The 25,018-nt window shown below is 41.6% G+C and overlaps 1 protein-coding gene across 3 annotated transcripts in view; it reads left to right on the top strand.

The window, feature by feature from the left end:
* The window catches only part of scai (suppressor of cancer cell invasion), a 192,316-nt gene that overhangs the window by 91,500 nt on the left and 75,798 nt on the right, over positions 1-25,018 (top strand). For all 3 annotated transcript variants that reach the window (XM_056290861.1, XM_056290859.1, XM_056290860.1), the window contains one exon: positions 23,178-23,277. In XM_056290861.1, the coding sequence (XP_056146836.1) occupies positions 23,178-23,277 (100 nt within the window). The remainder of the gene's footprint in view (positions 1-23,177; positions 23,278-25,018) is intronic.

Below are 25,018 nucleotides of genomic sequence, written 5' to 3'. Positions count from 1 at the left end.
ATGGGTTAATTCAGTTTAAGGTGCTTCACCGTCTTCTCTACTCAGGGGACAAGCTTGCCAGAATCTTTCCCACCACAGACCCTGGCTGTCTGAGGTGCAGCCATAGTCCAGCCTCGGTGGGACACATGTTCTGGACATGCCCCTCCCTCAACAGTTATTGGGGAAAGATACGTAATGTATTCTCACATATCTGTAAACAGACCATAACCCCTGATTTTCACACAGCCATCTTTGGCATACCACCCCCTAACTGTAAGGTCACAACTTTGCAGGCAAACGCTCCAGCATTTGCCTCATTACTAGCACGCAGACTTATCCTATTTAACTGGAAGTCGAATAAAGCGCCATCATTTTTGCAGTGGTTAAGGGAGGTGCTGTCCTTTCTATCTTTAGAAAAGCTCCGGTATAAAATATGTAGAAAAAAAACAAACTTTACTTTGACCTGGAGTCCTTTCATAGACTTTATTGAAGGTTTTCTCTTTTATTGAATGTACTTGTCTTTTCTTTTTACCTGGTTGTAACGACAATATTTATAGATATGTGTACAACTTTATATCGTCTTCAAAAACATGGTTATTATGTGGAATTGGGATAAGAAATCCCTGCATAGTCCTTTTTTCTTTCTTGAGCCTTGTGGGGAGGGGGAGATTCCTACATGTTTCTTTTTGTTGTTGATGTTGTTGTTGTTGTTCATGTGTCTTGTATAGCTGTTCCAAAAAACATGAAAATTGGAAAATAAAGTTTAAAAAAAAATTGTAATTGAAGAACTAAAATTTGAAACTTGAAAGCTAAAATTTTGATCTGTAACTTTGAAAAATACAGCAATGTATTCAAAATAAAAAATAAGTGTAGGAAAAGTCTTTTTAAGTTAAATATATTTTGATTCAAATAAATTATTTTTAATTTTTCACTTAAAAAAAAAGTCCTTGTATGTCCTTGCTCCCGATTTCTATTTTTTCTTCGCAGGCCCCAGAGTACCAGTACTCGGTTCATTGCCGATATCTGTGCTTCTTTGTCCTGCAGAAGTTGTTGGCTTGGCAGGCTGGCTAACGTCAGCTGCTTCATTTCGATCCTAGGTTGTCGACGTCTCCAACCCTCTTTTTCTTGTAAAAAAACGATCGATGCTGTTGCTTGTCCTTGACCTGTACATCTTTAGTTTAATTGGAGTAGCACCAGTCTAAACTGGTAGCTAAACATCTTAGAATGGAGTCTCAATTTTGCTAGCTAGCATAAATGTAGAACATTGTAATGTGGGATCTGGCTGCGTCAGGATAGGAAAAATATCGTACGTGATTAGGTTTCACATAGCTAAACATTAGGATAGATCGGGCATTGTGTTAAATTCTCTGTGGAACAGCAATATGTCATTTTTTTAAATCGTTAATGTAACCCACGAATGGCCGCAATATCTAGAGAGCCTAATTGATCACTCGTACAGGGCGTACTGATGTGAGATATAATTTACAAAAAACCCAAAGCAAAAACAAATAAATAAATCTATCTACAAAATCAAATTTGCCGACCCATTTTTAATATTCTGCAACCCATCTGAGGGTCGCGACCCAGGGTTTAAAAACCACTAAACTAGATGACAATTTTGAGAACCTTCTATTAATGCTTTCTGGGATGTTCTTCAAGATGGAGGGTGGGTGATTGCTTTCTCGATGGACATACTGCAGCGTGTTGTTGGGCTTAATGTATGGCTTGTATGTGCCATTCTTAAGGTCCACTGAGATGTCCAGAAAGTTTATTTGTTTTTTGCTTGCTTCAGTGGTGATTTTTAGTCTGTTCGTTGAAAATGTTTTGCAGATTGTTTTCTTAATTTGCTCGACCTCTCTTGGTGTTTTGCTACAAATTGCTAGCCCATCATCCCTATAGGGTCCAACATTGATGTCCAGGTCCTGTAGTTGAGACAACAAATGCATTCCAACTAGTTCATACGTTTCTGCCCTGTTGAAGCTGCGCATGGTTACATTACATTACAGTCATTCAGCCGATGCTTTTATCCAAAGCAACTTACAATAAGTGCATAATTTAATGTAGGAAATCAAGAGAACTACTACTCATCAGAGGTCATAAGTGCATCTTCTCTCTAAACAAGCATCTAAGAGCAAAAGCAGTGCTAAAGTAAAAGTGCAAGAAAGAGATTTTTTTTTAATGAGTGAATACAATAAGTGCTAAGAGCAAGTAATAGGGTAGTAGTTCTTGAAGAGGTGAATTTTCAACCTGCGCCGAAAGATGGACAGCAACTCCGCTGTCCTGACATCAGTGTGAAGTTAATTCCACCACTGTGCGGCCAGGACAGAAAAGAGTCGTGACCGGGTCAATCGGCAGCAGGGGGCTTTGAGCGACGGGGCAACCAGGCGTCCCGAGGCAGCAGAGCGAAGTGGTTGGGCGGGGGTGTAGGGCTTGACCATGGCCTGGAGATAGGAAGGAGCTGTTCCTTTCACTGCCCTGTAGGCTAGTACCAGAGTCTTAAACTGGATGCGAGCAGCTACTGGGAGCCATTGTATGGACATGAGAAATGGAGTTGTGTGGGAGAACTTAGGGCGGTTGAACACCTAACGAGCTGCAGCTTTCTGAACAAGCTCCAGAGGTTTGATGGCCGACGCCAGGGCGCCAGCAAGGAGGGAGTTGCCATAGTCCAGCCGGGAGATGACCAGAGCCTGGATGAGCACCTGTGCCATCTCATCGGTGAGGAATGGGCGAATCTTCCTGATGTTATAGGAGAGAAATTTGCAGGAGCGAGCAACCAATGAGATGTTTGCAGCAAACGACAGTTGGTCGTCCAGGATCACACCCAGATTCCTCACAGTCCGAGTTGGCATCACCACGGTGTTGTCAATGGTGATGGCCAGGTCTCGGTACGGGCAGCCTTTCCCCAGGAGGAACATCAGCTCTGTCTTGTCCAGAGCTTCAGGTGGTGTGTCGCCATCGAGTCCGAGAAGCCAGTCAAGCACGCAGCAATGTGTGTCTCTACCTATGTGTCACAGGGAGGGAGGAACACAATCAGCTGGGTGTCATCAGCATAACAATGGCGCGAGAAGTCATGCGAGCGAATAACAGAACCCAGGGATGTCATGTACAGGGAGAACAGGAGAGGACCCAGAACGAAACCTTATGGAATGCCTGTAGTCAGTCTGCGAGGCTTCGACACAGATCCCCTCTATGTCACCTGGTAGGAGCGACCCGTCAGGTAGGATACAAACATTAAGAGTGCAGAGCCTGTGACACCCAGTCCCTCGAGGGCAGAGAGGAGGTTCTGGTGGTTCACTGTGTCGAACGCAGCTGACAGGTCCAGGAGTATCAGGACAGAGGAGAGAGAGTTTGCTCTCACAGCGTGCAGCGATTCTGTCACTGCAAGGAGGGCCGTCTCTGTTGAGTGATCCACCTTGAACCCAGACTTGTTGGGGTCCAAGAGGTTGTTCTGGTGGCGGTACAAAGAAAATTGGTTAAAGACAGTATGTTCAAGAGTTTTGGATAGAAAGGGTAGAAGGGAAACCGGACTGCAGTTTTTGACGTCAGAGGGGTTAAGTGATGGTTTCTTGAGAAGGGGGGTGACTCTAGCAGTCTTGAAGGCAGATGGAAAGCATCCTGCCTGGAGGGAGGTGTTGATGAGGTGGGTTAGAAAGGGAAGGAATTCAGGTGCTATAGACTACTACCTTTTTGCTGCCATGGGTTTCCATTGTGGAACAGAAGTGATTCTTTCGCCTAGTATATAATGTCTCTGTCTTGCTCGGATGTCACTGTGTGTTTTGCGGCAAAATCAATTGCATTGGATAGTAACTCTTTGCTTATGGAGGGGTAGAACTCGCAGATATCAAAACATGTGAATTTGCAGTTCTTCTTGTCATCTGTGTTCCTAGACCAGTGTAATACTTGGTCTGTGTTTTTCAGTCGTTTACTGGACTTTTTTCAAGATTTTTGATTGTTCATGTTTTCGATGATTTTTTTTTTTTACTTTCCGATTTTCGGTTTGGCGGAGTTGATCAGTCTACATGTTGGCTTGTTTAAAAAGTTGGTTTGTTGTCCTTCAGTGTGATGAAGGATGGTTCTGGGCAGTGACATCAATGCGGTTGTCTAATTTTACGTCCGAGGCAATTTTTTTTTGTCTTTCGTCAATATCTCTGTTTCGGCGATCTCTGCGGCACTCTTGTATGATGTTGTAACGCTATTTTCCAGGAGGTTGCCGTATTGCTCGGGTTTTAATTTTGCAAAAGTTAGTGGTTTTGTCGGCTGCAATGAGGAGCATATCATCTTCTTTTATCTTTTTTGAATCATTGTGCAATTTCTTCTGGGGTGTTTTAATTGGTGGTTTAAATGTTATGTTTTTAATCATTTCAAGCATGTCATCTTCAAAGAGTTTCATTTCAGGGATGGACAGCAGTGATTTTGTAGATTTTAATCTATAATTTTCCATGTCAATTGGTTCATCGTCCGGATTTAGAAAGAAAAAAGCTCCCCAATTTACCGCTCTTATGAACTTCTCGGTTTTTGAAATAAGTCATTTCAGGTAGTCTTTCTGTGACAGTGCTGGTACGTTCTTTGTCGAGTAGCCAAAATTTACTTGTTCCATCTCGGTTTCAAATGTGCTCAACAAGATGAGGAGCAAAAATAAATTCGTTAAAAGAAACACTCAACGGTAGAGAAAGTGCTCAACAAAGAAGGAGCAAAATAATCCAGTGAGTCAAGTACATTCTCTATGAGATAGTACAAGCCTGTTTCATGCCATAAGCATCATCAGCCGTCAAAACTACTCGCGGAAGGGCATACTGCCTCGTCATGCACATCACGTGCACATTGTCCAATGGGGAAGGGAGATGTGCAACGTACAAACGTTTCAAAAACACGTGATCACTAACTGAGGTGCGATTAAAAATTCAAAAACACACACACACATATATATACACTCACTGGCCACTTTATTAGGTACACCTTGCTAGTACCGGGTTGGACCCCCTTTTGCCTTCAGAACTGCCTTAATCCTTCGTGGCATAGATTCAACAAGGTACTGGAAACATTCCTCAGAGAGTTTGCTCCATATTGACATGATAGCATCACGCAGTTGCTGCAGATTTGTCGGCTGCACATCCATGATGCGAATCTCCCGGTCCACCACATCCCAAAGGTGCTCTATTGGATTGAGATCTGGTGACTGTGGAGGCCATTTGAGTACAGTGAACTCATTGCCATGTTCAAGAAACCAGTCTGAGATGATTCGAGCTTTATGACATGGCGCGTTATCCTGCTGGAAGTAGCCATCAGAAGATGGGAACACTGTGGTCATAAAGGGATGGACATGGTCAGCAACAATACTCAGGTAGGCTGTGGCGTTGACACGATGCTCAATTGGTACTATGGGGCCCAAAGTGTGCCAAGAAAATATCCCCCACACCATTACACCACCACCACCTTCTGCATACATCGGTTGTAATGAGTGGTTATTTGAGGTACTGTTGCCTTTCTATCAGCTCGAACCAGACTAGCCATTCTCCTCTGACCTCTGGCATCAACAAGGCATTTTCGCCCACAGAACTGCCGCTCACTGGATATTTTCTCTTTTTCGGACCATTCTCTGTAAACCCTAGAGATGGTTGTGCGTGAAAATCCCAGTAGATCAGCAGTTTCTGAAATACTCAGACCAGCCCGTCTGGCACCGACAACCATGCCACGTTCAAAGTCACTTAAATCACCTTTCTTCCCCATTCTGATGCTCGGTTTAAACTGCAGCAGATCGTCTTGACCATGTCTACATGCCTAAATGCATTGAGTTGCTGCCATGTGATTGGCTGATTAGAAATTTGCGTTAACGAGCAGTTGGACAGGTGTGCCTAATAAAGTGGCCGGTGAGTGTGTGTATATATATATATATATATATATATATATATATATATATATATACATACAGTGCATCTGGAAAGCATTCACACCCCTTCACTTTCCCCACATTTTGTTATGTTACAGCCTTATTCCAAAATGGATTAAATTCCTTTTTTTTCTCATCAATCTACATGCAATACCCCATAATGACAAAGCAAAAAATGTTTTGTAGACATTTTGCATATTTATTAAAAATAAAAAACTGAAATATTGCATGTAAATAAGTATTCACACCCTTTACTCAGTACTTGGTTGAGGCACCCTTGGCAGCAATTACAGCCTCAAGTCTTCTTGGGTATGAAGCTACAAGCTTGGCACACCTATATGTGGGGTATTTCTCCAATTCTCCTCTGCAGATCCTCTCGAGCTATGTAAGGTTAGATGGGGAGCATCGCTGCACAGCTATTTTCAGGTCTTTCCAGAGATGTTCAATGGGGTTCAAGTCTGGGCTCTGGCTAGGACATTCACAGACTTGTCCCGAAGCCACTCCTTCGTTGTCTTGGCTGTGTGCTTAGGGTCGTTGTCGTGTTGAAAGGTAAACCTTTGCCCCAGTCTGAGGTCCTGAACGCTCTGGAGCAGGTTTTCATCAAGGATCTCTCTGTACTTGGCTCCATTCATCTTTCCCTCAATCCTGACTAGTCTCCCAGTTCCTGCCGCTGAAGAACATCCCCACAGCATGATGCTGCCACCACCATGCTTCACTGTAGGGATGGTATTAGCAAGGTGATGAGAGGTGCCTGGTTTCCTCCAGATGTGACGTTTGGCATTCAGGCCAGAGAGTTCAGTCTTGGTTTCATCAGACCAGAGAATCTTGTTTCTCATGGTCTGAAAGTCCTTTAGGTGCTTTCTGGCAAACTCCAAGCGGGCTATCATGTGCCTTTTACTGAACAGAGGCTTCCGTCTGGCCACTCTACCATAAAGGCCTTATTGGTGGAGTGCTGCAGAGATGGTTGTCCTTCTGGAAGGTTCTCCCATCTCCACAGAGGAACGCTGGAGCTCTGTCAGAGTGACCATCGGGTTCTTGGTCACCTCCCTGACCAAGGCCCTTCTCCCCCGATTGCTCAGTTTGGCTAGGCGGCCAGCTCTAGGAAGAGTCCTGGTGGATCCAAACTTCTTCCATTTACGAATGATGGAGACCGCTGTGCTCTTCGGGACCTTCAAAGCTGTAGACATTTTTTTGTACCGTTCCCCAGATCTGTGCCTCAATACAATCCTGTCTTGGAGGTCCACAGACAATTCCTTTGACTTCTTCGCTTGGTTTCTGCTCTGACATGCACTGTCAGCAGTGGGACCTTATATAGACAGGTGTGTGCCTTTCCAAATCATGTCCAATGAATTGAATTTACTAGAGGTGGACTCCGATCAAGATGTAGAAACATCTCAAAGATGATCAGTGGAAATAGGATGAACCTGAGCTCAATTTTGAGTGTCATAGCAAAGGTTGTGAATACAAATTGCAGTATTTCAGGTTTTTATTTTTAATAAATTTGCAAACATTTCTACAAAACCTTTTTCACTTTGTCATTATGGGGTATTGTGTGTAGATTGATGAGAAAAAAAAGGAAATTAATCCATTTTGGAATAAGGCTGTAACATAACAAAACTTGGGGAAAGTGAAGGGGTGTGAATACTTTTCCGGATGCACTGTGTTTCCCGGCTATATCGTCATGGAAACCTGGTTAACACACTTAACATGCCTGTAACATCTCCTTTCCCTTAGCTCTGGAACATAAATGCAATCAAATGCTCAATGTAACAATTTCTGCCAACTTCTCCAAGGTCCATGTAAACACCCCACCAAATGTATTGCATTTTTCACTAATAATAGGCAAAGCAATTCTATGAATATACTTTGAACTTACACATTTAGCATAATGGCACATAGCATTACATAATGCATTGTCTCCACAATCACGTTTTTTTTCCCAACTCAACAAAATTTATTTTAACATTTTATCCACAAGTGAAATGTACGCCATTGCAGGAGAACAGATTCCATGTTTGCGCTACAAGCACTGGATTGGCACTTCACAGCTTCACAGCAGCTGATGAGTGCACAACGCACGAAACAGGCCTGTACTGCAATGTATTAAAACTTTTTTTTTCTGTATCTGTCCGCTCCTCATTAGTTGAGCACTTATAACAACACAATTGACGGTTTCGGGAAAAAAATGCTATATCCACAGGATGTTGTAATGAAACCTTCGATGTAGAAAAAAGAGCCCAACAATTCAAGAGCAAAGATATATTTTTTTATAGCTCAAAGTTGATAAATGGCAGAACAAACTTGTTTTGTGCTCAATGCACTCATCAGCTGCCTACATGGTTACACTAAACGTCCTTATTTGTAATTTGTGATATTGGGCTATATACAAATAAAATTGACTTGACTTGACTTATTTATACCGGTTGCCTACATTCTATGTGCGGAGCTCAATTTCAGGGTGGGGGGATGGGCCAGTCTACGGTTGGAACATTGATACATTTGAACTGTCCAATGGGGATAGAGGAGGGCACATTTAAATAAAAATATTGTAGATAAAGAAAATCAATGGCATAAAGACTAAGTATGGATACCTGAACAAAATGTTACTTACACAATTCAATGGGCATACCTATATAAAAAAACAAAAACACAAAGAAAAGGTTATACACAGATATAAACAGTTGAGTTTGGGTTCAGTTACACCTAGTTACACATCAGATGTTTTCTTCTATGTCTACAGCTGCTGGCTAGTTCCTTCCTGCTGTTTAGATTTGCCAAGTGGGGTTTGCAAATAATAAAATATTTTTCCATGAGGCACAAGTTGCATTTTTTGGTGTTGGTGGAAGGTGCTGTGCTCTTGGCAAGCACCTTCCACCATATGGTATAGTCAATTCCTTTGTCCTCCATGGACCAAATGTGGCGGCTTAGGGCTGTTGGGTTCCTTAAGTGGTTATTTCTCGAGCTACACATGTGGGTGTTGTACCTGGATTTAAAAGTGTGCTCTGTCAAACCTATGTAATTGTCCACTTTCCCATTGTCCATTCTGGTTACCGATGCCTGATACACAACACTCTCTTCTTGGCATTTCCCATTAAGGGGGCACGATGTCTTATCTCTACAGTTGCAGCTGGGGGTTACTTTTTTGGCCATGGTGCTTGCATTGTGGGATGTGATAAACTGGTTTATACTTGACATGCAGCTATAGCTGATTTTGACCGTATTTCCGTTGAGGATCTTTCTGAGTGGGTGACCTGGTCCAAAGCATTAATCCAGAGGGTTGACGAACATCTTGCCGATGTTAGAGGCTACGGTGTCGCTGTGGGGGGGGGGGTTGAACCAGATTAGGTGGTGGGTTGTATTTGAGTTTGAAGTTGAACCAACTCCTACTTAAAGCTTCTTGGTATGGGGGGGGGGGGCGCTTCGTTAAATATAGTCTCATGGGATGATAGATTTAAGAGCTTCCTATTTACATTTAGTGGGATGTTCTTTGGGATGGAGGGTGGTTGGTTGCTTTCTTTGGGGATATACTGGATTGCATTGTTGGGCTTCGTGTATGGCCTGTATGTTCCGTCTCTAAGGAGGCTCTCAAATTTATCATCCAATGAGACATATTTAACGAAGCGCCCCCCCCCCCATACCAAGAAGCTTTATAATCTGGTGAACCTTAACATAACGGTGAATATTAATTTAAGAAAATGTATTTGCCACACGGCACATCTGGAGTGTCCTGAACAAAAGTTATTGACCCGTTTTTTTTCACTTTACTTTATGGTTTTTGTATTTGGCTTTCAAATTTTTTAGGCAAAGTCTATTATACCAAAATTACCATAACTCATGAGGTACCATGAACAGTTTGGTGGCATTTCATCAATAGGTAGTGCCAAAGACAAATCAAGTCAATTTTATTTGTGTAGCCCAATGTCACAAATTACAAATTTGCCTCAGTGGGCTTAACAGCAACACAACATCCTGTCCTTAGACCCTCTCATCGGATAAGGAACTAAAAACCCTTTAACAGGAAGACCGGATAGGAAGAAACCAAAGGGAGAGCAACAGAGGAGGATCTCTCTCCCAAGACGGACAGCGTGCGATGGATGTTGTGTTTACACAATTTACACGATACAACATTGAGGATAACACAATTATAATGGACTTATGAAATTTATGAAGAACATGATGCGCAGGATGCCAAGCAGTGTCCAGACACCATCGGAACAGTCCAGGACCCAAGCCACGCGACCGGCATCATCATGTTAATATATATGGATTTATAAGATATATAAAAAGAAAATGTGATCAGGGGAATGCCAGGCAGCGTCCAAGTGGCGACCACCATCACCACAGAGACCTGGGAGGAGAACCGACTGCACATGCACACAAGGGAGACTCACAAAGGAGCATGATAGCTTCAAATGACTTTGTACATCAACAAAATTCATATCTCAGTTCATTTAATAGAGTAGAAAAACTTACAATTTCACAATGCTTCATATTGCATCGTGAACAACTATCTATAGGCTGATGACATGTATATTTTGAATTATTTAATAAAATGAAGTTTATGAACATTCCTTTCCACTGTAATTGCAGCTGTGTAATTATTTTCTCATCTAAAGTGTCAGAAGCTCTAAAACATACCAAAGGGATCACACATGCACATTGGTCCATATCGCACTTTTGTGTCAGAGGTCTCCAAGTGCTTGGTCTCGCTAATTGTCACTTGTGGCTATATTTGTAGTTGTGTTAGTGAAAATGTTACTGTGGTGTCTTGTTGTACCTTTTTTTTTTTTGCCGACATCATTTATGTTTGGTGCCACATGAGTATTTTTAGACTCAAACTGCTGAGTCAAATCTCCTACTGACCTCCTCCACTCATATACAATTCCAAAGCTTGTTGTCGTTGGTTTTTACCAAGTCTACTATGAGCTCGGCTTTTTAAAGCTACTTGTTGATCTGTGGAACTTCTCGTTAGTAGTATCTTAGCAGAGAACCATGCTGTTTATCATTAAAACACTTTCTGAACCCCAAGCACTGATTGTGAACAGCTTAATGCAGGAATGTTCTTTTGGCCCAGGATCATCCCAAAATGGACCTTGAGTACTCTCTTTATTGGTCACAGGATGATGGGGTGCTTGAATAAGAATTATAACACAAACCAGTAATGGCTCCTGCACCACGCTGATTGGGCAGTCACTTTTGAACATACAAGCTCAGCCAGTTCGTTACTGTGCTACAATGGTCTAGCTCGTAACCTCTGAATAGTAGGAGGACACAGCAGACAAGTGCATGGCATAATGTTGTTCAATTTCATCTCTGAAATTTGGATCTTAGATAACATTGTAGCCCAATTATTTTTTGTCTTCCGCCATAATGTATTTTCATAATATCTGCTTTTGGCAGTAAGAATGTAATCAATCGGGGCGCTGTGGAGCGGAGTACGGCGTGTATCATTAGCTCTGCAGGACAGCAAAATCAAATAACGAATTCAAAGGCACTTTATTCGAAGTTTACCTGGTGACGCAGCATTATCAAGAAATTAGACTAACATCCATGCTGTATCATGGTGCACAGGACCGCTAAAGGGCGTCAGACCGCCATATCTACACCGAGGCCTATTTCACCCGTGGAATCTCCGATCTCGAGTGAGAAAGGAGACCGTGATGCTGAAGCCCCCGCCAGGGCTGACGCAGAAGACTTTAAAATGTGCCACTCTCCTCCTTTCATGTGGACTTTGTTGCCATGATGAAAACGAAGGTCAGAGCTGTCTTAGAGAATTAAGTGGCAATAATTAGAGCAGATGTTTATGCAGTTAGAATGGGGTTCGAGGGCTTTAAAATAGCCATGGACACGGAAATAACTGACTGCCTGCTCTGATGACATTGAGGCTCTTAAACGAGAGGTAATGCATCTGGGAACCCTGACTGATTAACTACAGAATAAATGTGAAGACCTAGAGTCTAGATCCCAGAGGAACAATATTAGGATTGTGGGGGTACCAGAGGGCCCTAATAGTTGCTCCACACCTTCAGTTGCAGACCTACTGCATGACACATTTAACATAGGTGACGACCCATTGTTAGACATATCTCACAGATCACTACAACTGGTGCCAAAGCCATGACAGTGACCCAGGACTATTGTGGCACGCCTGCATTACTACAATGACTGTGCCAATATATTGCATCTTGCCAGGGACAAGCAGAGGATTAAGGTGAAGGACATGACCATATCAGTCTATCCTGACTATACCGCACGGATGGCCAAGGTCCATGCAGCCTCCAATGGCATCAGGCAGCAGCTCAGAGGACGAGAGGGAGTCTGGTTTGGTATCACTCATCCAGCCCGATTTCGCATCACCTATAACGGCATGGAGAAGATTTTTCTGGACCCAAAAGAAGCCCAATCCTATGTCACGCAGGCCATTATTCCTCATGCTGCTCAAGCGGACAGAGACACCATCCTAGTTACTTCATGAGGTTCACACCAAAATGAAGGAGCATAAACTGATGACTCCTTGAGACCATACCTTTTGACACTTGAAAATATAACTGTGCTCTCTGATGTTAACAGTGGGCATAACAGCACAACAGTCACGTAAGTATTTACTCTGGACTGTTTTGTTTCAGTATTTTATGGGTTTGGTGCTCTTTTTAAGGGCTATATTTTGATACTGACGGGTCGCTCCTACCAGGTGACATGGAGGGGATCTGTGTCGGAGCCTCGCAGACTGACTACAGGCATTCACAAGGTTCGATTCTGGGTCCTCTCGTTTTCTCCCTGTACACGAAATCCCTGGGTTCTGTTATTCGCTTGCATGACTTCTCTTACCATTGTTATGCCAATGACACCCAGCTGATCTTGGCCTTTCCTCCCTCCGACATGCAAGTAGAGACACACATTGCTGCATGCTTGACTGACATCTCGGAGTGGATGGCAATACACCACCTGAAGCTCAGTCTGGACAAGACAGAGCTGATGTTCCTCCCAAGGAAAGGTTGCCCGCACCGAGACCTGGCCATCACCATTGGCAACACCGTGGTGATGCCAACTCGGACTGCGAAGAATCTGGGTGTGATCCTGGACGACCAACTGTCGTTTGCTGCAAACATTGACTCCAAACGTTGACTGACAAGAGCAGATCTGAAGCAAAAATATTTTATGTAAAATTAGTCAATGGTTAAACGATAAAATGTTACAAGTATGATTTCATGTTTTATTTGCAGTATTATTATAACTACTCGAGTGCTCCACATGCCCATCCCTAGTCCAGACTACTTCTCACTCTACAGCAGCCACTTTCTTTGCACCGTCCATGAAGTCTGCCCTCTTGTTCCTGACAGAGTCTTGGTCCCACAGATCAACAACACTGGTTGGGTCATACTCCTTAATCTCGGGAGATGACAGCTGCACCGTCAGTAGATCCGAGAGTGTGTCTGAGTTGAGGTTGGACCGCCAATCAGTTTTTTCTTAAATTTATTTCTGATTTTTCCCTTTTTCTCCCAATTTAGTAGCCAATCAATCCCTATTTTAGTTCAAACACCCACCCTCGTACTGCATGCGTTCGCCAACTGCATCTCTACGGCCGGCAGTCTCGAAGGAGATGCCTCCCCACTTTCGTGACAAGGCGAATCCAGGCCAAACCACTGCTTTTTCCGACACACACAGAAACGTATTCATGTGACGAAGACAAGCCGACTCCGCCCCCCTCCCGAAGACAACACTGCCGATTATTGCTGCTTCACTGAGTCCGGCCATAGTCGGATCTGACGAGACCGGGTCGCGAACCCCGGTCCCCAGTGGGCAACTGCATCAACACAAAGCCAATGCTTAGACCGCTACACCAGCGCGGACCCTTCGACCGCCAATCAGTTTTAACCTGTTTCATGGTGTTGAAGCAAGCACACAGCTAACGTTAGTGCAAGCTAGGTGTCACATACTAGTGCTAGCTGGCTAACGTTAGCTACAGCCAGCACTTTTGTTTACGCTGTAAAAGGATATTTTGAGATGACAACTAAATTCACTTACTCGCCCATCCATTCGAAGTCACAGAGTGGTCTCTCCTTCTTGCCAATGGCATGCACAGTCCTAAACATGTTCTGCATTCTCATGCTGGTCTGCTCGGACATGGCTATTGGCGTCTTTACGGAGGATGTTGCGAGGACAGACTCCGATTGAGCCCGAGAGGCATTCATACAGGTAATGTGACCTCTGGAGGTCTCATGTTCCTTGATGTTTTCTACCTTCATTATCTTGTTACCGATGACAAATGAATTGCTACGGGTTTTGGCATCCTGGCGACAGACGGAGCAACTCATTATCACGGTCTGTGCATTATACTCCAGCCAGCCTCTCGCAGCTCCTTTATCATCATACCTTCGCTTTTCACTAAACTTTCTTTTTTCGGTTTTGTGGTGATGTTGGCTTCTTCCTCCTCTTCTGGGCATAGTTATCTTTGTGGTGGTGGTTTTGCACCTTCTAAATATCACCACATAACTGGTTTTGCTCGCTAGTTAAAAGAATAGAGTAGGCTAGTACCGAGTTTGATGGGTGCTGCTGTCGTTGTTCCTCTCGGGTGTGTGTGTAATGTTACCCACCAGTAGCGTCTAGCAACATTCTAATGCACTTTAATTGGATAATTCTGTTATTGTTATTGTTATGTTATTGCTGTTGCTAAGGAGAGCGCACGCGAGAGAGAGAGCGAGAGAGATGGGGGGGGTTAGGTGGTTGGATTTCACTTTTTTTGTTACTCGCCATGTGGCGGGTAGGCTTCTGAGATTTACTTGCCAATCAGAAAATCTACTCGCATTTGGCGGGTGGCAAGTGTTAATTTCAGACCCTGGTTGCATCGGTTGCTCTATCCTGCAGATTTCTCCTCTATAACATCAGGAGGATTCACCCATTCCTCACTGACGAGATGGCACAGGTGCTCATCCAGGCTCTGGTCATCTCCCGGCTGGACTACGGCAACTCCCTCCTTGCTGGCGCCTCGGCGTCAGCCATCAAACCTCTGGAGCTTGTTCAGAAAGCTGCAGCTCGTCTGGTGTTCAACCACCCTAAGTTCTCCCACACAACTCCCCTTCTCATGTCCCTACACTGGCTCCCAGTAGCTGCTCGCATCCAGTTTAAGACTCTGGTGCTAGCCGACAGGGCAGTGAAAGGAACAGCTCCTTCCTATCTCCAGGCCATGGTCAAGCCCTACACCCCCGCCCGACCACTTCGCTCTGCTGCCTTGGGACACCTGGTTGCCCCGCTATAGGCCCTTGCTGCCGATCGACCCGGTCACGGCTCATTTCTGTCCTGACCCCACAGTGGTGGAATGAACTTCCCACTGATGTCAGGACAGTGGAGTCGCTGCCCATCTTTCGGCGCAGGTTGAAAACGCACCTCTTCAAGAACTCCTACCCTTTTACTTGCTCTTAGCACTTATTGTATTCACTCATTTAAAAAAAAATCTCTTTCTTGCACTTTTACTTTAGCACTGATTTTGCTCTTAGATGCTTGTTTAGAGAGAAGATGCACTTATGACCTCTGATGACTAGTACTCCTGATTTCCTTCGTTAAATGCACTTATTGTAAGTCGCTTTGGATAAAAGCATCGGCTAAATGATTGTAATGTAATGTAATGAAGTACTTCCGTTTCTACCTCAGGTTCGGGCTATTTTTGCATGATTTCATTATTACTGTTATTGCCGTTGCTGTTTTGAATGTGACTGACTGTTTTTGTTTGCTGTTATAAGGTTTTTACTATTCTGAGTATTATTACCTTTTGTGCCTTGAAAGTCTAACAAGACATGTTCTGCAGCCCTTAGTTAGCTTAGCGGTTTCCTGGATAGCAAGCACCTTTCATGTGCTTTTACTTCCTTAGTTTAAAGATGGTTGGTGTGATCTTCTATTTGGGGGAAGATCTCCAAAGGGATTTAGGACTCCCTTTGTTTTGTTTTGTTTTTTTGTTTTGTTTTTCATTCCTTTTTCTTTCGTTTTTTCTACTTAATGCATTTTTTTCATTTGAAAAAGACTAAACGTGAGGACTATAAACTATTCAAACCCGTACCACTTGATCCCATTGCACAGCTTGTAATAAATTATGGCATCACCTAGTTATAGTACTTTAGGCTCTGTTCGATTCACCAGCTGGAATAATGAAGGAATCTACCACCCAATTAAATGCAGCCGTGTTTGCACACCTAAAATTCCTGGGCTCAGAAATTATTTTTCTACAAGAATCTCACCTTCCCACTAATGAATGCACCAAACTTGAGAGAGGCTGGATTAGGCAGATATTTTCTCCAAGTACGAGGATAGGTCCGGAGGCACAGCCATACATCAAAAATGGAATCCCTTTTGTTGGAATATAATTATATTCCAACTGAAGTTGGAATATAATTGTTGCTGGTAAACTTTTTGTTTCAGTTTGTGTTAGCTAATGTCTACGGTCTGAACTGGGACAACCCACAGTTTTTCTCCCACTTTATAGCTAAAATACCAAATCTCCACACACACCATCTAGTTTTGGGAGGTGACTTCAACTAACTGCTGCACCTAGGCCTGGACCCGATAGTGTGATTTCCAAATCTGGTAAGGTTCCTCTGTCACTTATGGATTAGTACAAACTTACAGACCCATGAAGAAACACAAATGCTACAGCTAAACAATACTTATTTTCCTTGCCAGTTCAGCGCTCATATTCACGAATCATAGTTATCTCTGACCACAGCCCAGTTCAGTTAGATATGCGTTTCCCCAATAGTGTAGCACTGCAGCACACTTGATGATTTGATCCTTTGTTGCTGTCCAGTAATAAATTCATCAAGTTTATAAATGATCCAGTAGATACTTACCTCGACATTAACTCGACCCCAGGTATGTCATACATTATAATCTGGGAATCCCCCAAGGCCTACATTAGAGGACAAATTATCTCTTTTTCGGCTTTTGTGAAGCGAAAACACACAAAACGTCTTTCAGAAGTCTACTCAGATAAGCAATATAGACAAATTTTCTACTGACCTAAAACCTGAATCATATAAGGAACAGCTACGGCTACAGACTGAATCTGACAACTTGTCAATCAGACATACTGAACAGCTTTTATTTAAATCAAGACAAACATTTTACGAATATGGCGACAAAACTGGTAGACTGCTCTCCCATCTACTTAAACAAGCGGTGGCGAACCCGAGCTATTCCAGAGATACGTGTGGCACCTGCTGTGACTTCCATAAATCCTAAAACTATTAATGACAGTTTAAAAGAATTTTATAGTAATCTGTATGCAACAGAGGCTAATGTAGATTCATCCGAGGTTAATGCTTTCCTTGACAAAATAAACATTCGAGTGATTGACCCAGAAGCCCAAAGCAGACTTGAAGCTACTGTAACATCAAGAAATTACTTAAGCTATTATCTCGATGCGAAGCGGCAAAGCAGCAGGGCCAGATGGGTTTCCCATAGAGTTTTATAAATATTCTTATCAAGAAACACTACTGGAACTAAAACTACCTGAAACCATGACAAAGGCAACCATTTCGGTTCTATCAAAAAAGGCAGAGATCCATTACACTGTGGTGCCTTGGTGTGGACTTGGTGATAATTTTATAGTCAGAACACAGAAGGATTATAGGCCGATGCCTATAAGCATTCTGTGTTCTGACTATAAAATTATCACCAAGATCCTCTCCTAGCGCATTGAAACAAGGATTTCTAGCATCATTGCACCTGACCAAGCAGGTTTTGTAACAGGTAGGCAATGCTTCTAAAACATGCGTAGACTGTTCAATGTCCTCTATTCTTCTCATTCTACCCAAGAAGCAGAAGTTGTACTTTCCCTAGATGCCGAGAAAGCTTTCAATCAGATCGAATGGAAATACCTTCTGGCTGTTCTGGAAAGATTTGGATTCCGTCCATTATTCATTACATGGATCAGACAACTTTATGCAACCCCAAAGGTATCAGTGCGAACCAATTCCATATGTTCAGACAATTTTCTCCTCCATCACGGTGTTAGACAAGGCTGCGGCCTATCTCCATATTTATTCAACACTAGAACGACCAAGGCTGTCAATTTGTGGGTTTTGGATTTTCAAAGTTTAATAACTTTGTGGGAAAAAAAAGATACAGACCTGCTTCTCCCTGGATGCCCCTAAAATTGCATATATTTGCATTAAAATACATTTTAGATCAGTTGCACAAAAAAAAGTTATGATAAGATCTACATAAAACAACCATGAGCAGTCAAAATGACCGCGCATAACTTGTACATCATCGTGCACGTCATGTCAGTATTTATGACGTGTGTTGGTTGCGTCATTTCCTTGGTGAAGTTCATTGCTTCTGTTCTAGAAACACACTAGCATTCACCAGTGCAGAGTAATAGTCTAAACTTGATTTTTGATTATTGCCAACATGGCTGGTTACAGACGCCGTTACAGACGCACAATGACTACCACAGAGGCGTTGCAGTATTTACAGGCGTTGGACAGCAGCGATTTTATATTGGTTAAAAATAGTATTAAAGTTGTTAAAATGTTAATTTTGGTGTCAGTTGTTTCTTAACAGACATACTAACATATGTAATGCATTAATAGCTCAACTGGGTATTTATCTTGACAGAATAAAGAGTTTAAAAACCGTGGGCCGTTATGTTGACCACCCCTAGTCATTCTAGTAGTTTTTAAGTTCCGGACTGTTTCAATGGTTATTTTCAGTTCTGTTTTTACATTTCATATTTTATAGGCCTTGTTACGTTTTTTACATTAGCAATGTGTGTTTTCCATTTTGTTTTTCAGGTAATATTTTCACTTATTAAATTTTGCTATTCAAGTTTGACCATGTCTATCTGGAGTTTAAATTGTTTAAAAATAGTATTATAGTTGTTAAAATGTTAATTTTGGTGTCAGTCGTTTCCTAACAGACATACTAATATATGCAGTGCATTAATATCTCAATTGGGTTTTTATCTTGACAGAATATAGAGTTTAAAAACCGCCCATGGTCATTTTAGGTAGGAATGAAATCCTGGCCCTTCTAGTGTTAATATTGCTATTGAGCCCTTTGCTATAGCCCTTAGAGCAGAAGAAAAGGTAGCTGGCATCATGAGAGGGGGCTCAACCCATAAAGTTTCACTTTATGTGGATGACCTTCTTCTCTACATATCTGATCCAGTAGAATCCCCACCTCGGCTTTTAGATATGTTTCACCGCTTTGGAAGACTATAAATTAAACTTCTCCAAAAGTCTGCTTTTTCCTATTAACCAATGAGCGTCGAGCTTAACTATGATAACTTTTTGTTTAAGTTGGAACACCATTCATTTACCTATCTGGGAATCATTGTTATGTGATCTTATAACAATGTATATGGCCATAACTTTAAAAACTTACTAGGCTGTACAAAACTAGGACTTGTGAAATGGGCATCACTACCGGTTACCTTGGCAGGCAGGGTTAATACAATTAAAATGACAGTGCTGCCTCATTCCCTGTATCCATTCCAAATGATTCCTTTCTTTTTACCTAAATCTATGTTTCGTGACGTTAACAGTCACATCTCTTCAGTTGTTTGGAATAGATCCAGGCCACGATCAAAAAGAACCGTTTTGGAGATTCCTAGGTTAACAGTAGGACTGGGACTGCCTAATTTTAATAAAAATAGTAATAATAATAAATCAAACTTATATAGCGCTTTGCTAACATTCAAAGTCGCTTTACAATAAACGGGGTGAAACAAGACAACAAATAAACTTAACACAAACATAAAGGGGTGGATGGGAAGGGGGGGCTACGGGAGGGAGAAGTGGCAGCCACACACGACTCCGGCAGTACTCTCCCACTTAGACAAATACAAAAGGGCAAGAAAAACAAAAAACAACAGCACTGTAGACGTTGATGTTCTGTAGCTTATTCCATTCCCGAGTTATCCACTAGACAGTGGCACTGTAGCTGGGGGCTGGTTCGTGGGCATCAGGGAATATCCACACACCAGTGGGTACCGCATGTCTAGGGGCCAAATTTTAATTTTAATTTTATGTTTTATCACTGGTCAGCCAACATAGCTAAATTAACTTAGTGGATTGCAGATTTTGAAAATAAAAGTGGGCCCACCTGGGCCCTTATGGAGACCCATTCTAATCCCAAAGTCTCTCCAACTCATATTGAGTTTTCCACTACCCGGGGGAACTATTAACCATGTCAATAATCCTGTGTTAAAAAGCTCTCTTAAAATGTGGTGTCAATTCAGAAAACACTTTAATTTCAATAGTACATGCGGCCATATGCGCTTGACACATAACCATATTTTCCCTCCTTCCCAGACTGATGCAGCATTTCAGATGTGGCATTTGATCTTTTTTAGCGACCCATTTGTAGATGGCATTTTTGCTTCATTTGACATTCTCCAGCAGGACCATAGTATACCAAAGACACACTTTTTTAGATACCCCAGGCCCGCACGTTTGGGAACATGTTTTGGGAATGCCCATCTTTGACTACATTTTGGGGTCATATCTTCGAAGCTTTCTCATATATTTGTTGTAAAACAATCAAACCCAGCCCAATCACTGTCATTTTTGGAGTTCCCAGTGAGGGCGTAGACATCACTACTCCCCAAGCTATAGCATTTGCCTCACTTCAAGCCTGGAGACTTATACTCCGCAACTGGATGTCTGATAAGCCCCCATCATTCACAAGTGGGATCAAAGAAGTGCTATCTTTAATTCCATTAAAAAAAACTCAGATACAGCAGATGCAAGTCCCATCAGACATGTATGGCTATCTAGTCTCCCTTCATAGAATTCACTCTTGCTCTGTCTTTTTTAGAAATACCAGAATAGAGCTCTTTCCTCCCAATTACAGCAACTACCCTTTTTATTCTAAGTATTAGGACAGAGAATGGGTGATGCTTTAATAATTCAGGAGAATTTAGCTGGAATAAGTGCCTCATTCATGTGTTATTGTTGTCGAGCCTATGTCCGCCTGCACTTCAGTGTGTATTGAGATGTGTGGGTATGTATATCTCTTTAATTGTGTATACGTATGTGCATATACTTTATACGTATGTGTGTGCGTTTGTCTGGCACTAGGTGTCTGACTATTGAGTGGTTCCAATTGTAACAAACAAAGCCCCTTTGTTTTCATACATGTTTAATTGATGATTTTGTTTGTTTTGTTGTTGTTGTTGTTTTCTCTAATTTGCTTGGTGTTCTTTTTGGGGGGGGTGTTACGGGATGTGTTTTAATTTTTGTGTGCATATTTTCAAGGAAAAAAAACCAGTAAATAACGTTTAAGAAAGAATGTAATCACTCAAACTTCTTCATATTTGAATGAATGTAACTTTGTTAGCACATCTTAGTTACAATTTAAGACAATAGATGATATCATCTTTAGCTCATCTTAGTTACAACATAAGACAATAGATGATATCATCTTTAGCTCATCTTAGTTACAACATAAGACAATAGATGATATCATCTTTAGCTCATCTTAGTTACAACTTAAGACAATAGATGATATCATCTTTAGCCCGTCTTAGTTACAACATAAGACAATAGATGATATCATATTTAGCTCATCTTAGTTACAACATAAGACTATAGATGAAATCATCTTTAGCTCATCTTAGTTACAACATAAGACAATAGATGATATCATCTTTAGCTCATCTTAGTTACAACTTAAGACAATAGATGATATCATCTTTAGCCCGTCTTAGTTACAACATAAGACAATAGATGATATCATCTTTAACTCACCTTAGTTACAACATAAGACTATAGATGATATCATCTTTAGCTCATCTTAGTTACAACATAAGACAATAGATGATATCATCTTTAGCTCATCTTAGGTACAACATAAGACAATAGATGATATCATCTTTAGCTCATCTTGGGTACAACATAAGAAAATAGATGATATCATCTTTAGCTCATCTTAGTTACAACATAAGACAATAGATGATATCATCTTTAGCTCATCTTAGTTACAACATAAGACTATAGATGATATCATCTTTAGCTCATCTTAGTTACAACATAAGACAATAGATGATATCATCTTTAGCTCATCTTAGGTACAACATAAGACTATAGATGATATCATCTTTAGCTCATCTTAGGTACAACATAACACAATAGATGATATCATCTTTAGCTCATCTTAGGTACAACATAAGACAATAGATGATATCATCTTTAGCTCATCTTAGTTACAACATAAGACAATAGATGATATCATCTTTAGCTCATCTTAGTTACAACATAAGACTATAGATGATATCATATTTAGCTCATCTTAGGTACAACATAAGAAAATAGATGATATCATCTTTAGCTCATCTTAGTTACAAAAGACAATAGGTGATATCTCTCAAGGTTAAGGCTTAATTCTTTCAAGAATTAAGTTGATCCAGCTGTTGTTGAATTGCAGTGTCTGAGTGGTTAAAGTTTTGCTGGGGTCCATGCTTTTGCTAAACATCTACAGTGATGTTTAGTATAGCCATGAAATGACTGTCCATAACATTTTTGTACCATCTGATCAATACCTTCATGGCCGCCAGTGCAGAGGTAGTTAATATATGAGCCTTTATTTTGGTTTGTATTAACATGACATAACATTAACATGACATGACATAACATGACAGGAATCCATGACCAATTTGTGTTTTCAAATCTACCTTATAGGGAAAGACTTATTTAAACATTGTAGCATTTCTTTGTTGATTTTGTTCGATGAATATTTCAATTTCCACGATGTTAGTGTCATGGCTACACAAACATATGGTGAGGATGAATTGTCAGAGGATTTCATTCAAAAGTTGAAATCATTTAAATGTAGTTATTTTAGACTTTTTTAAACTCATACATGAAATGAAGACATTTCAAGTTTTCATTCTGTCTTTTGGTCTAGCATGAGCTTAGTGTTGTATTAACAGCTGCTGTACACTTCAGCAGATCTGCGTGGAGATGTACGGTCTGAGTGGGGAGGTCGAACTGTGCTGTAGGTTCTTGTTGTAATAAAGTTTTACCTTAAAAGCATGCCGACAGTCTGTTGAATACTCAGTCAATAAAGCTCTCCACACACTACTCTGTATTTTTGGTCCAATGTTTGGTCCACAATGGCCTTGTACCAAATACAAAGCAATGAAACAATGTTTTGAGATGATTGACTATTCAGATTTGCAGATCTGGAGACCTACTAAATCACAGAGAACTGGGATTCCCAGCATCACCATCAAAAACCTTAAGCAGACTCACTCTGACTGTTTCAATGGTATTTTTGCTAAATCCAAAACTTATTTTCTCTGAATTTTCTCCTAAAGGCCCATATGATTTCGGAGGAGTTCTGACAAATACAAATCGAGATGTTATGAATGGAGAGACTGTACAGAAAAAAAATCAGGCCCAGAAAGAGATGCACTGGTGAGTGTCTATTGCTGTTGTGTATGTTTTTGTACATAGCTGCACATAGTCTATTTGCTTTTCCCATATGAGTTTATTGTATGTATACACTATCAGCAAAAATCAGCAAAAATACAGCAAAATGTGTTTTGATACAATATACAAAATATCTCAAATGCAATATCTCAAATACAAAATAACCTGCCAAAATACCATTATCAAAAAAATAGTGTATTTTGTGTTTTGAAATTACAAAATATATTTCCTAGGTGTCAGGGTTAATGATTTAAATATACAGTAGGATAAATGTCGCACCATAAAAATCATTATAATACTAGATATAATCCTAATTCTATAAATATCAGACACAAAAATTATTCGGTTCACTGTAATTTAAAATATTCTGTCAAAATGAAGGAAATGACACTATATTAATGTAATTTAAAATACTACTACTACTTTCGGCTGCTCCCGTTAGGGGTCGCCACAGCGGATCATCTGTTTCCATTTCTTCCTGTCTTCTGCATCTTCCTCTGTCACACCAGCCACCTGCATGTCTTCCCTCACCACATCCATAAACCTCCTCTTTGGCCTTCCTCCTTTCCTCTTCCCTGGCAGCTCCATATTCAGCATCCTTCTCCCAACATACCCACCATCGCTCCTCCACACATGTCCAAGCCATCTCAATCTTGCCTCTCTTGCTTTGTCTCCAAACCGTCCAACCTGAGCGGTCCCTCTAATATAATCATTCCTAATCCTGTCCTTCTTCGTCACTCGCAGTGAAAATCTTAGCATCGTCAACTCTGCCACCTCCAGCTGCACCTCCTGTCTTTTCGTCAGTGCCACTGTCTCCAAACCACATAACATAGCTGGTCTCACAACCACCTTGTAAACCTTCCCTTTAACTCTTGCTGGTACCCTTCTGTCGCAAATCACTCCTGACACTCTTCTCCACCCACTCCTCCCTGCCTGCACTCTCTTCTTCACCTCTCTCCTGCACTCCCCGTTACTTGGGACAGTTGACCCCAAGTATTTAAACTCATATGCCTTCGTCACCTCTACTCCTTGCATCCTGTCCATTCCACTGTCCTCCCTCTCATTCACGCACAGGTATTCCGTCTTGCTCCTACTGACTTTCATTCCTCTTCTCTCCAGTGCATACCTCCACCTCTCCAGGCTCTCCTCAACCTGCACCCTACTCTCGCTACAGATCACAATGTCATCCGCAAACATCATCATCCACGGAGACTCCTGCCTGATCTCATCTGTCAACCTGTCCATCACCATTGCAAACAAGAAAGGGCTCAGAGCCGATCCTTGATGCAATCCCACCTCCACCTTGAACCCATCTGTCATTCAGACCACACACCTCACCACTGTCACACTTCCCTCATACATATCCTGCACCACTCCTACGTACTTCTCTGCAAGTCCCGACTAACTCATACAATACCACATCTCTCTCGGCACCCTGTCGTATGCTTTCGCTAAATCTACAAAGACACAATGTAACTCCTTCTGACCTTCTCTATACTTTTCCGTCAACATTCTCAAAGCAAACATCGCATCTGTGCTGCTATTTCGTGGCATGAAACCATACTGCTGCTCGCTGATCATCACCTCTCCTCTTAACCTAGCTTCTATTACTCTTTCCCAAATCTTCATGCTGTGGCTGATCAACTTTATACCTCTGTAGTTGCTACAGTTCTGCACATCGCCCAGGTTCTTGAAAATCGGTACCAGTATGCTTCTTCTCCACTCC

The sequence above is a fragment of the Lampris incognitus genome, chromosome 12 (genome assembly GCF_029633865.1).
Source record: "Lampris incognitus isolate fLamInc1 chromosome 12, fLamInc1.hap2, whole genome shotgun sequence".
Classification (NCBI taxonomy): Eukaryota; Metazoa; Chordata; class Actinopteri; order Lampriformes; family Lampridae; genus Lampris; species Lampris incognitus.
The sequence above is the reverse complement of the archived record's forward strand: the minus strand, read 5'-3'. Positions and strand labels throughout refer to the sequence as shown.